Genomic DNA, 13242 nt, shown 5'->3' with positions numbered 1-13242 from the left:
TTTTGGCAAACTTCTTTTAAGAAATGAGATTTTCTTTTAATGATGGTGATCTCTTTGGCATCTACACTAAAATTATAGGGCTTATAATTTTTTTTACTTATTTTTATTCTGATTGCTTTTAAGTAATTTATATTCTTAGATTTTTTTTTTTTAGTTATTGAGAGGCAGGGGTTTTTGGGTTTGTTTTTTTTTTTCCACTAGTTTATCTTCTTCCTTCTGTTTTTGTCCTACTTGCCATAAGGAAATATCATTTATTTATTTTCTTACCGGTGTACATATTCTCTATCAATATGTTCCTTTTCATTCAGCATTTTAGCATATTGGTAATTTGGCTCTGTACCTACTGTTAAGTTATTACTTCAATAGCCTCTGAAAAATTCTGTTGATGATTACTGGCAGCTTATTAAACTAAGGAGAACATAAAATATCAGCCTGTTACTTAAAACTAAACTCAATTATTTTGTTGTTAATTAAATTGGTCTGCATCACTGATTGGGAAAGAACAATATACAAAGTAAAATCTTACATGGTAAATACAATTGTACACATGTTAAATAAATTCAGTTTATCGCCAGTAAAAACCTCTCAGAACATTTAGAGATGATTATAGAAGTAGCGTGTCACATATCACTCTGTAATTGTAAAGATGTATTTGTTTAAATGGGAAGTTTACTTTAGCCATCTTATCTTTCTCTTCTGTACTCCCTGAGCACTTTTAATCACAGCAAATATTTGGGCTAATAAAAGGCAGCATTTAATTTTTGGTTTAATTAATCATACATTTTATTAATTTCCCAGGTCTATCCAATATCCTTCAATCTGAAATTTAGGAGTGGGCAACACACATCTGTTTAATCTCTTTATGCTTTGAAGTTTTCATTTAAATTGAAACATATGAAAAATACACAGGTTTTGGTTGAGTGATAGATTTTGGGCCCTCAGTAAATTAAGATTCTGCACAGTTCAGTATGTTTCATGTAAACAGTAGTTTAATAATTGTAAGTACCTTAAAATCTTGGGCCCTTCTGCTTATCCACCTTTCATCTATCCCTATTTGTTTTCCCTGTCTGTTCCAATAATGACTGCAATTTCCACTGCTTATCACTGTAGTTCTCCTACAAAAAGCTGTGCCCCTTCATTTTTGCTCTCACTGTATATGAAGGATATTCCATGAATCAATTTGCAAAGCTACCATTCTGTCCTTCAGATTCTGTCTGAAATCCCTGTCAGAACTGCAGTAAACTGCCTATGAATAGGGACAAGTGACCTAATTACAAGCTCTTGCATATTTGCATAATTAAAAGAAAATCTGTAATTTTTAAAACCCTTGATGCTTCTCTGTGAGCCTGCAAATTTTATGCCAAGTTGACTTGAGTATTTTGGTGTGCCTATTGACAATGTCCTCCTGTCCTAGCTTGGTTTATGTGTCCAGCTGTGACATTTTACCTGTATTTAGCAGTAAGCAGGGGCAGGGACCGTTTTATTATACGCTTAGCACAATTTGTGCTCTAGTTCTCTGTATTTCATATACAGAAAACTTATTCCAGAGAATCAATATATTATTCATTGGTGAAAACTCAAGCAGACTTTAGCTCACTTTGTTCATGAAAAATTGCCAGCAGTTTTCGTATTAATATGACTGGGAAAGACTTTCCAAATACAATGGTAGTGTTCACTTTGCCAGGAAAATACGATCCAAGGCAATGAAAGTTTCAGGAAGTAAAGCAGTGATCATTGTCTATAAATCTTAAGCTCACTTGCTGTAGTATAAACAAGAAGAATATATTAGTGCACAAGTACACCATTATAAGGGAAAAAGATCTACTTAAAAGATCTAGCTCATCTTAATATATAGAAATTATTTGCAACTATAGTTTTTAATCCTTCTTTTAATTGCAATTTGTGCAAATGCTCTATTGCACAAGAAAAAAAACCTACCTTCAAGTAGTAAGATGTACATTTACAAAGAGAGATACATCTACTCAGCCAGTCTAAATTTCTCTTGGCCCTGTTCATCCCGAGGTTCAGCATTTCCTCTAAGTTAAAGCAGAATTTGGTAACTGAACTGTCTGGTAACAAGGACATTTCTGCCTTCTGGGTAGTTTTTGGGTCAAGGGATCTGATTCACTTGTTAGTTATTCACTTTTACTATGAAAACCTGCCTAGGGCTTTTAAGATTTGTGTCAGCATTCGTCTCCATGACATCTTATGCAGGATTATGGATCTGCATCTTACAACTGTGCTTTCAACCTCCATATTCTCAGGTTGATTTTAGCTCAGTTTCATGGTAATATTTCCCCTCTTGTTCAGAAAATCACCTTTATAGTGTACCAATCCTGGCACTGTTGATATGGTGTGCCTTTTAAATTCCTCTTTTGAGCAAACTGTTCATAGTATATGTCTCATTTCCAGGATATGACATTCATTAGTATTGTCTGATAGCTCAGAGTTATAAAGCATAGACTGCCCTAAAATGCAGGACAGTGTGGAATGTCTGTAAAGCATCTTAGGATCGTGTTCTGATATGACAGGAAATATCATGGTAGAATAGACTAAGAAGCAAGAAAGTATATAAGGAAAAAAATGACATTTAACTTAACTCTCCCGACTCTACAAATTACATACGTAAAAGTGGCTTAAGTTCCTCTATGCCCTTTTTGCATAGCAGAACTGTCTTCTGGCTCTCAAGTTGACCCCAGATAGATTCGTTTGCCTTACACATCTGCAGGAAGTTTCTCTTCTCATGTTAGTTTTCATTCATTTTCTTACAAGATGTGTGCTTTCATCAAGGAAAATATGACTTACCTTTCTTCCAGTGGGGAGTTTTGATCAACAGAAAGGACTGCTGCAAGTGTCAGTGATTGTATTCCACCCTTTAACTGAGTCATCTGAGGATAGATCCTATTCCTTGTCCTCAAAGCTGTTGATTCAGTATGCTGGAACATTGATCTTTCTCAGTCTCAGATCGTAGTACAGCAATGGATTTTAGAAAGTTGTTGTCAGTAAAGTTACCCATTTTTTCCATTAAACAAGGTTCCTTACTAGTACAGAATTACCTCTGCAATTTTAGTCAAGGTGCAACTGGTTTCCATCTCTGCAGTTCAATCTCTTAGAAATAAAATTTAGTGCTCTGGCTTCCTCTAACAGTTGAACCTCTGTGGATTTCATTGTTGGTGTATACGTCACTAATTCCTATCCCTGACAGAATCAGAGCATGGTTGATTTTGGACAGGAACTCTGGATGTCATGTGGTCCAACTCGCCTTTTTCAAGCAGAATCCCATGGAATAAGTTGCCCAGGACTGTGTCCAAACAATTTCTGAATATCTTCAAGGACTGAGACCCTACAACTTCCCTGGACAACCTGTACCAGGGCTCAGTTGCTCTGCAAAGCAGAAAAAAAAAAAGTTTTCTTATGTTCAAACAGAACCTACTGTGTTTCAGTTTTTCCCCATTATCTCTTTTGTCACTGGCTTACACTTCTTTATACCCTCCCTTCAGATATTTGTACACATTGATGAGATCCTCTGTAAGCCTTCATTTGTCTAGGCTAAACTGTCCCAGCTCTCTCTGCCTTTCCTCATAGAAGAGATGCTCGTGTCTCTTAACAATTTTAGTGTCTCTCTCTAGTAGCTCTGTCTCCATCTTGTGCAGGGGAGCCCAGAACTGAACAGAGCATTTCAGGTGTGGACCGACCAGTAGTGAGCAGAAGGGGAGGTCACCTCCCTTGACCTGTCAACACTCCTCCTCGACGACAGAGAACTCTATCTTAATAGTACCAGGTCCACCTAGTAGTCTTGAGTTTTATTCATGGCAGTAAGTGATCAATCCAAAGGAAATGCCATATGACACAAAGAGGATAATAGGCTTTTTTCAAGATTGCTGATGTCAAGCCTCTTTCAGTAATCAGAACTATAATGATCGGTGACATTTCTGAGAAATGTCTGAGCTGCACAGTAATCTCTGTGTGTATCTTTGTGGTTGCACTGTCATTGCAGAGTTATCCCACGTTGAAGTCAATTGAACTAACTGGAAATATCCTGAAGATATTATTTGAGTAAAGGATTCTGAAACCATCTCTAAGTAAATCTGAATATTTAGTCTTCTTCTTCCAAATAAACCTGTGAATGTTCAACTGGATTGCTTCTGAAAATGGAAATATTAGAAATTGCTTTGAGATATGTGTTTCATATGTATACTCTCTTACTGACTTCCTCTGCTCTCTGTTATACTGTTAGTGGAAGTGGTGGGCAGGATGTAGATGTCACTGGGCATGCTCTACTTTATACCTCCATGTACTAAGCGTTGGTAGGACATATGTACACTTACAGTGTGCTCACATCCTATCTCGGGATCTCTGATTACTTCAAAATATCCTGTCATTGCATTGCTGTAACTCTGATGCATTCTGACACAACTAATTAATAATGAATTACTCTTTTATTTCAGAATTGGGTTTTGTGTGTGTGTATCTTTAAGTTCTTTCTACCATAGCACGTATGACTTGGATAAAGTATAGAAAAAACAAATTCAAGCAGTAAAGCCATTAACATTTGCCAGAAATAAATTTCAAAATCTAATTTACTATCAAAAAAACAGGAGGTAAGTCAGATATTCAGTGAGATCTAGTAATGCTCTAGCTAATGCTAATGCTATTGGATGGAAAGTTATTCTGTTCACATTTTTCATTAACAGCAGTATAAAATACTAAGAAAAGTAGCTTGTTAAGAGAGGTAGTGTGTTTCTCAGTACTGTAAATTTTATTTGAGCAGAAGTCTGCTCACAAAGAATTTTGTGTCAAAAAAATCTGCAAAATCAAGTTCACAGACATATAAGGTAGAATTTAAATGACATAAGCATAGGCATCTAAAGCTGTTGGGGGTGCCTTAGGATATCTGAGTCATCTGTATGGGGCAGATGTGAGGTAGATCAAATGTGAACATCAACTGGACCAGCAGCTGGATCATCAGCTGGAGACCAGGATATCCTAGGGCATCTCTCACCACATAACTGAATTGACCTTCTAGGGTGTGATCCCGTTTCACATTAAAACATCTAATTGTAGATGTCCACATTTAAACTGTCTGACTCTGCTTGAAGAGCTGTGTTCCACTGATGATGTTGACTAGATTTTCTCTGCCTATAATAGGAGTCTAGAAATTTTACACAAGTGCTTGTTAACAGGGAGCTGTTTTACATTCCTAATATATTTTCTTATATGGTTATTAATTTTATAGTAGAACTGACAGCGTTTTTGCTTTTGTCTTGAATAATAAAAAATGGTAGTATTTATTCTTGCCCATTCAGTTTTTTATGTGTAGGTAGAGGGGAAAAAAGAAATACTTATTTTCCAAGTGTATTCTTTACAGAAAGATTAATTGGTATTTTAAATGTCACAATATTTCTTTTCTAGACAGAAAAAGGGAGTGCCCTACATGAAGCAGCCCTATTTGGAAAGGTGGAGGTAGTACGCATTTTGCTTGAAACAGGTAAATCTGATTTACAGGAAACACTGAACAAATATACTTAATTTTCCTAATCTGGTGTATGCCTCCTTAAATTTTGGTTATACAAATAACTTTTATCTTTATCAGCCTTTGCAAATCTAATCACATGTACTTCTCATTAAAACAGTGTTCTTTTAGAATAAGAAATTGCTATACACAGAGAACAAAGGTGATGTTCAGACTCAGGAATTCCATATATGACTCAGTGTATGCCACCATATTCTGAGAATAAATGGATTATGAGAACAAAATGGCTACATAAAATTTTGTTATTCACTCTGAAAGGCAGCCAAGAATATTCTTTCATGTAGAGACCAGAAGATTCATGTTCGCATTTATTTCCTTCAGTTAGCTATTCCTAGAAAATACACCATTCTGCTTGCTTCTTCATTTCCTGGATAAACTGAGTGCCTGTGAAGAAGGGGGAAGGCACTGTGTCTCTGAGAATTGCATTTGTCCTGAAAGAAAAGAAGAACAGGGGTATAAAGTCCACACAAACTCCTCTACTACACAATAAGTTTCAGAGTTGTTATAGGTAAATTACTCATCTAGACAACTGTCTTCTCAGATAAGTGGGAAGACCAATGAGAATGAAAATACTTAGAAATAATTTCTTGTAGATCTGTGAACTTCCATTACACCGAGGGATCTCATTGATCTTTATTATCAGTTCTCATTGTGTTACTTCTATATTGCAAAAAAAGGTATATGCTAATCACAGCTCTTCATCTGAATCTCAACTAGTGTATCCCTGATCTCAGCTCTGTTTTCAGAAAAAAAAAAGGTCCTTCCAAGTTGCTTTTCTGTTTGGATGAAAAAAGAGGCTGAAAGGGATCTTTACCTGCCCGCAAAAAGGCAGGGCCTTTTTATTTCATAAAGAGGAAGGACTGGAGAACATCACACAAACATAGGAAGCTCTTTAGACCACAGAAAAAGCCCACCTATTTTAGATTAATACATGTTACAGACTCTACCAGTATGCAATTGTCAAGACAGTGAAGTAGAATCTTCACCGCGAACTCCTTCAACCCCAAATGCTCTGCACTTCTGCAGCACTCCCCACCTTCTGCCTTTTGTACCTAACAATCCCCTTTTCTCTAGTTCCGCTTCAAAAAGACTCAGAAGATGTATTAAGTAGCTACTACAAAGGAAAGATGTGAGTTAGTGTGTCTGGCCTCTGAAAGTCAACTGCTGCTGCTAAATAGCCCAGCAATATTTTGGGGGTTTTTTCAGTGAGAAAATTTTGTGTTTCTCACAAAACAAAATTAGGAAACTATCCATTGGGTTAGGAAATAACTGTAATTGCAGCCTTTTCTGGAGAATGCTTTCAGAATGTCCTTATAAATCCTGCTTCCTCTGATTTTCTCTGTTCAGTGTCCTGAGAAGAATTTCACTTTGTTTTAGGACATTTCATACCTTTACTTTTTATGAAAGTACATCTAAACTGAAAAACAATTTGAGCATTCTACGATAAGGCAAACATTTCCAAGACAAAGGTAGAGAGTCACACAGTACCACATGCAACAGGTTCTGATTATGGGCAAGTCTCAAACTTAATTCACAGTTTAAGCCAAAACATTACTTTGTTAGCAGTATGGACAGTCTGTGAGGAAATGCTGTGGCTGTTCATAGTGCCTGTATACTACACATGGGTATTTCAGTCTATTCAGGGCATGAATTTTGAAAATGTTGCCATGAAGTAGAATTTTGTTAACATAAAGATAAAAACCTTTTCAGTCTTGCTCCCAAAACTCATACTGGTACTATGGACTAGAAAGTCCCCAGTTAATTAAAGCAGTTTGGAGAGAAATGTAGTAATACTATTCTGAGAAATTCTTGATTTTATAAAATATCCTTTTCAGGATGGCTGTTCCTTAGGAACAATCTGTTAAAATAATCCCAAATTTGGTTACTTTATATCCCCATGATATATAGAAACATAAAAACCATCCGTCAGCATGTGATTTTTAGGCTACTCAAGCTTTAAACAGAAATGTATCATGTACTTCAGCTGTAATGCAGTTGTAAAACCACTTGCTTTCAATTTGTGGGGTAGTTGAGTCTGATATACCACATTTATAATCCAAAGCATTTAGGGTTAAATATTCCACCACAGATCCCTTTCTTTTTCAGGGATTGATACCAACATAAAGGACAGTTTGGGTAGAACAGTTTTGGATATACTTAAAGAGCATCCATCTCAGCAGTCTCTCCAAATTGCAGCTCTACTTCAAGGTAAGCCATATTTTATTATACATTTGTTAGAGACAATAGAGAAATATTAATGTACATGGTAATTTCTACTCTTTAAATGTTTCATTTTACAAAGGAGCAGTCTTTTGTTTCAAAAAGACAGAAGTCTTGTTTGCTAGTTGAAAGAAAATAAGTTGTCCAATATCTGAATTTCAGAGTAAAACCTTTCTTTTTTGTGGGCCATTGACATTAGCATGGTGTGTCACTTACAGTTAGTCTTTGTACATTCTTCATTACACCATAACATACTGTAATATTTCAATAGCAGTTCCATTAAATTGTAATGATAACCTAAAATTGAAATGCGTCATTTGTTCATAAATAGCAACTAAATGACTGAAAGACGACGACAATTTTTCAAATAATTTCATTATAATTGTCTCATTTTCCATAAATTAAAAAAAATAATAAACCAGGCAGTATTTCTTGTTATTACAGGAGAAATAATAAAATTTTTAATTCATACAATTTTTCTCATTCCCTATCTTACTTTCATGGTGTAAGGTTGATGGAAGTCCATTGTTTACTTCAATCTTTTACTCTAGAAGTGGTAAAACATGAACTAGCACATAATTCAGTGTTAAACTTAATTTCTTCTCTCCTTTGGAATTTGTTCCCTGCATTTTCAGATTAGCTTTTCATTAAGTGCATTTGATAGAGGAGGTCCCTGCAGGTATCAGTGCTGCATCTTCGTCAGTATTGATTATTCCCACCTTTAAATAAGCCATTTTAATCAGTTCAATGTTGGTTCTACATATGAACTAGCTCATGCTTCAGACTGATGCATAACTGTATTTTATAAGGACAATTCCTAGAGAAAATGAGGTCACGTGGCCACACTGTGCTGTTTCTTTTCTGAATAACTTCCAAACTTGTTGATGAGCTTCCATAAAGTTTTCCAGTAAGATGATGGACTAAAGACACAAAGCTCCTATAATGAAACTTTTGCAGGCTCTAGGAGAGGTATTCCTGTAAGGAGCAGATTCATGTTATGCATGAATCTAGTAATTGTTATTTATGTTTAATATATGCTAAATTCATGTTATGAACCAGTTAACAGCTTGTCTTGAGGTCTCCCTCTCTCCCTTCTTCCTATTTTCCTTTGCCTTTTCTCTCACTTCCCTGCTTCCTCCTCCCCTACTTCCACCTACACAGTTCCCTTACATATTCCCCAATTACTGAGGCTTCAAAGTGACTTGATTCAGTTAATGAACTGGTAGAATACAGAATATATATTTATTATACATATAAAATAATAAGAAATAATATTAAAAATTTGTAAATATACTTGTTGTTTTAATTAGCTTGTCTCCAGTGTAATTCAGGTCCCAGAGTTACCTCTGTCCCAGGTAACTGACAGAAATGTGCATCGAAAAGTAGTGAGGAAGATATGTGTGGGGGACAAGGGGCTTTCCCCTGTCAGCAGAAGGGAGTTCCTAATTTGACTCAGACTCAAACTTCAACCTTTATGTCCTCACAGAGCTGCAGCATGAATATAGTACCATGTAGAGGAAAAGAGGGTTAATGTCATACTGGAACTTCTTCAGTGGCAGGAAAAGGGTCAGTCAGAGCTCCCACTTTCTTAGAGATCCAAATCAATCGTCCTTCAGGTATTAATCTAAGATTCATCATAAAGTCCCATCATCAACTAAACTAATTTTAATTTGAGTATCTCTCTTTTGTTCCATTTTCTCCTTAGTGTGATAACCTTGCAGTCTCAACCCCACTGGTGAACATTTTTTTCAAATTACTCTTGCTTTATGAATAAATAAAGCACCCAAACCCCTCTCATGGGTTTCTCATGTTGGTAGATCAGTACCTGCCCTCAGTCTTTCCCACACACACAGAGAAAAAGAAATATATTAATTTCAAGGCTTTTTGTTGCTTTGACATGAAATCTTTTTCAAATGTGTGCCTTGGAGTATAAAAATGACTGCTTAGTACTTTCAGCTCTTATTAGTGTGATGAAACTGCCTCGTAATGAGCAGCTGTTTATTTTTGCTCTCTGCCTATAATAAGAAGTGATGTGCAAGGATGAGAAATGGTTACAAAGATGCCATTCTGACTCTTAAGACAACCTGAGGAGCTCCTTCAGAACTCACTTGTGGAACTTTCTTAGATTCTTTTTCATAAGCAAGATGTTCACTGAACCTTTATCCATCAAAGTTTGAACAATAAGCTGAAGCTGAAAAAATCAGGAGTGGCAGGATTCAGTACTAGCACTACTGATGATATGGTTGACCTACCCTCCTCTAAAAAGACAGTTGAGTATACTCTTCACTAAAGTGTGGGTATTTATCCTATTGTAGCTGAAAAATCAGTGAAGCACTGGGATTTTTGGAATCCTGAATGTACTATAATTGAGTTTGACTTCAGTGCATAACAAATTCCATGCAAAGAAAGGGCAATTACTAAAAGAGGTTTAGTGACTTCCAAATACATTCCCGTTAAGGCTGCTGTCTTCAGATGGTTGTCTAGAGCAGCTCACATGTCTCCTTCATGTAGACTTATAGGAAATAGAAATTAAATTAATGGTGTCAGACAATTACTGGCTAGATTTTGTAATTTTCTTGCTAATTTTGTGCATTATGCAGACATAGTGGCACTAAATTTGTTCTTTCACCTTGTTGCCAGGATAGACTAAGATTTTATCACCAAGCATTCTCATTAATTTTTACTGGTTCACCCTTGCACTGTTATGAGTGTCACTTTACAGTTTACAGTATTAACATAGCATAATATTTGTCCCTGCCACAAAACATTAGCTTTTAAAATATAAAACAAAGGCTGAAAGATGCATATGAACAGGCTGGCAGAAATGGACAAGGAAATAATGTGACTGGTACTACTGGTGGGCCTGATAGGTTCCACACTCCTATATGCAGAGGGATAACAGAGTTCTGAGAAATGTTTAGAAAGAAAATGAGTTGCCTTTGGGGATATTTATGAGAAACTTCTTCGAAGGAGATAAAAGTAATTTATGTGTTTAGAAGCAGTTCATGGAGGCAGTAACACTAAATCCATTCAGCTGATACTAAACCCAACAGGGCTGATATCCACCTGTGGATAAAGGCCCTCCCAGAATTTAATATTTGTGGATAGAAATTGTTCTCCCTCTTTTAAAGAATATTTAGAAAATGACTTTTTACAGATTTTAGGTTTAAAGAAACAAAGCCTTTTGCCCGTGAGGTTTTAGATGTGATCCTAGTATTTTTGTGGTCCTTATTTTACATCTTTTCTCACTATCCTGAGAAAAGACAAGTGGAAGTTTCTGCAAAAATATTTTTTTCTGTTTGAAAAGTCTGCCATCTTTTTTGAGAGGTTGGCACATTATCTGATAGAAGGAAAATAAATTAAAGATCACTTTAAAGAGCAACATGGAAAAGGCGGAGTAAGCTAATAGTTATAATTGGAATTCATTGAAACGACAGTTCAGGTTTGAATTCTATGTCTTTTGCATATGTCACATCATTTTCTGTGTCTTCATCAGGTGTGAGTAGCATTGAACTCAAAAATGCTTATTAGGGTTTGGATTCTTAATGTGGTAAGGAAGAAACAGCTGTATAGGCACTATGTACTCAAAGAGGGGAGAATTAGGATATTGTGCCAAGCAAGGCCAGGCTATTGGATGCATTTCATGAGTGCAGTCAAACAACAATAGTCAGTGCTGAAGCAGTTAACAGTATTGGCACTTAGGGCTTTTATAATTAGGCATTGGAGATACAAGGGATGTTGCCAAGGCTGGTAGGCCTAAAATTAAACCAACCAGCTGTGTTTTAGTTTTAGCACATGTGAACGTGACGCAGGTGCGAGCTATACCGTCTTTCAACTCTTTCTCCACAGCCCACTATGCTCTCTATTAGAATCTTGCTCTTTTACTATTTCTGGAAGCAGAATTCTTGTTATTGTGAAACAAAGGAGATACTAGATAAACAGATGAAAAATGGCACAAGCCCCAGGAAGGCACAGTAAACACTGCTGCATAGACAGTATGGAGGGAGATGCAGTGGAAAACTGTTTCCTCTCTTCTGCTGAAGCTGCTTAGGAACCTAACATTGTTTGTACCTGTTACCAAATTATTCATAAATGGAAAATGCAGAAGCAGCTGCAGAACCAGAACTCCTTTCTATTCCTCTCTGCTTAAATAGCTTTGGTGTCACTAGCTCTGGCTTTTTTTTTTTTTTTTTCTTTCCTGTATTCTCACTCTCTCTTCTGCTCTTTCTGTGGACAAGTAGATCTTCCATTCCCTTGAGTGCAGGAGGCCAGCCTCACGGAAGACTGGAATAGGTTTTCAGTCAAGTATTTAATTACAGCTGTGTGGGACGAAAATAATTGAGATCTCAATCCCCCTTCATTGTTTATGGGGTTTTTTTGTTGTTGTTTATGGGGTGTTTTGTTTTGTTTTTCTGGGGACTTCTCAGCTTCTTCTGTAGGCTCTTGTGCAAAAGCTGTAGAGTATTAACTGTGTTCATGAATTAATTTAACTGCTGTTGTTACGACTGAAAGTTTAGCTGCACCCTTACCTATCTCACAGTCATAGGAGTACTTCAGTGCTTGTTTCTGTTATCTTCCCTGAACACATGCACAAAAACATCTACTGATTTCAGCTTTTTCTGGGATTTAGTTAAACTTTAATCATTTAGAAATTGTCCTCTGAAATTTAGGAGACTGAAGTGAACCAGCCTCCATCTCAGCTCATCTGTTATCTTGGCACACCTGACAATAGTAGTTACCAGTCAGTTTTCTGCTAATGCTGGTCCTGTAAAGAGAAGAGGAATTGGGTCATGAAGCCTCATGGGCTCCTTCCCATGGGAACAAGTGAACTGTTTTGGGAAGAGCTTTTTCAGAGCTTCCAGGCTGGGGCAGGAGTAAGTGGAGTTGTAGGATCCTCAGACAGGTTCTGGAAGAGTCTTAGGGAGGGCAGAGGGTTTTCTGAAGATTGCTGCCCTTCAGGAAGATGTGGAGTGAAGGAGGTGTAAGCTCCCCCCTCCAGGGACATTGGCTGTAGAGAGGAGTGGTTTCTATGTGTTCTATTTCTCTGATCTAGGTACTTGGAGAGCCTTCTGTTTTAAAAAGTGAGTATTCTGATCAAATTTGGCTTTTTTGGTTTTTCTAGAGTGTTAAAGAGCCTTTTGGTCTCCTTGGGGAAAAATTGTTCTAGGAAGCACTCTGTATGAATCTACCCCATGGCATGGCTGAGGTAGGGTCTAAAAACAAAAGAAAGAGCTTATACTTCATTTAAAGGAAAAAAAAGTTTTGAAAAAGTTGTTTGGGTTTTTAATTTTCCATTAAAATAAAAAGTTTTCTGAGGTGAATATAACCATTACTCAAAAAGCCAAGGTTTGTAAATAAAGCAAAAGTCTTAACCCTATCACCTCACTGAGAAATTAGGATCAAAGAGGAGCTGAAGTTAAAGAAAGTTGTGCTTTTACACTCCTTGGAAGTTCAGGAGCAGCTCTATCTGAGCTGGGCCATGCTCTCTT

At 36.6% G+C, this 13242-nt stretch overlaps 1 protein-coding gene across 9 annotated transcripts in view; it reads left to right on the top strand.

Annotated features, from left to right (window-relative positions):
- The window catches only part of ANKS1B (ankyrin repeat and sterile alpha motif domain containing 1B), a 413072-nt gene that overhangs the window by 58849 nt on the left and 340981 nt on the right, over positions 1–13242 (top strand). For 8 of the 9 annotated variants that reach the window (XM_042026379.1, XM_042026406.1, XM_042026397.1 and 5 more), the window contains exons 5-6: positions 5413–5488; positions 7640–7741. In XM_042026379.1, coding sequence (XP_041882313.1) covers positions 5413–5488; positions 7640–7741 — 178 coding nt within the window. Of the gene's footprint in view, positions 1–5412; positions 5489–7639; positions 7742–13242 lie in introns of those variants that run through there. The other variant, XM_042026387.1, reaches the window with a different exon arrangement.

This window comes from Corvus kubaryi, unplaced genomic scaffold (genome assembly GCF_017639235.1).
Source record: "Corvus kubaryi isolate FWS band 111438036 unplaced genomic scaffold, C.kubaryi_AGA036_p1.0 129, whole genome shotgun sequence".
Taxonomy (NCBI): domain Eukaryota; kingdom Metazoa; phylum Chordata; class Aves; order Passeriformes; family Corvidae; genus Corvus; species Corvus kubaryi.
The sequence above is the reverse complement of the archived record's forward strand: the minus strand, read 5'-3'. Positions and strand labels throughout refer to the sequence as shown.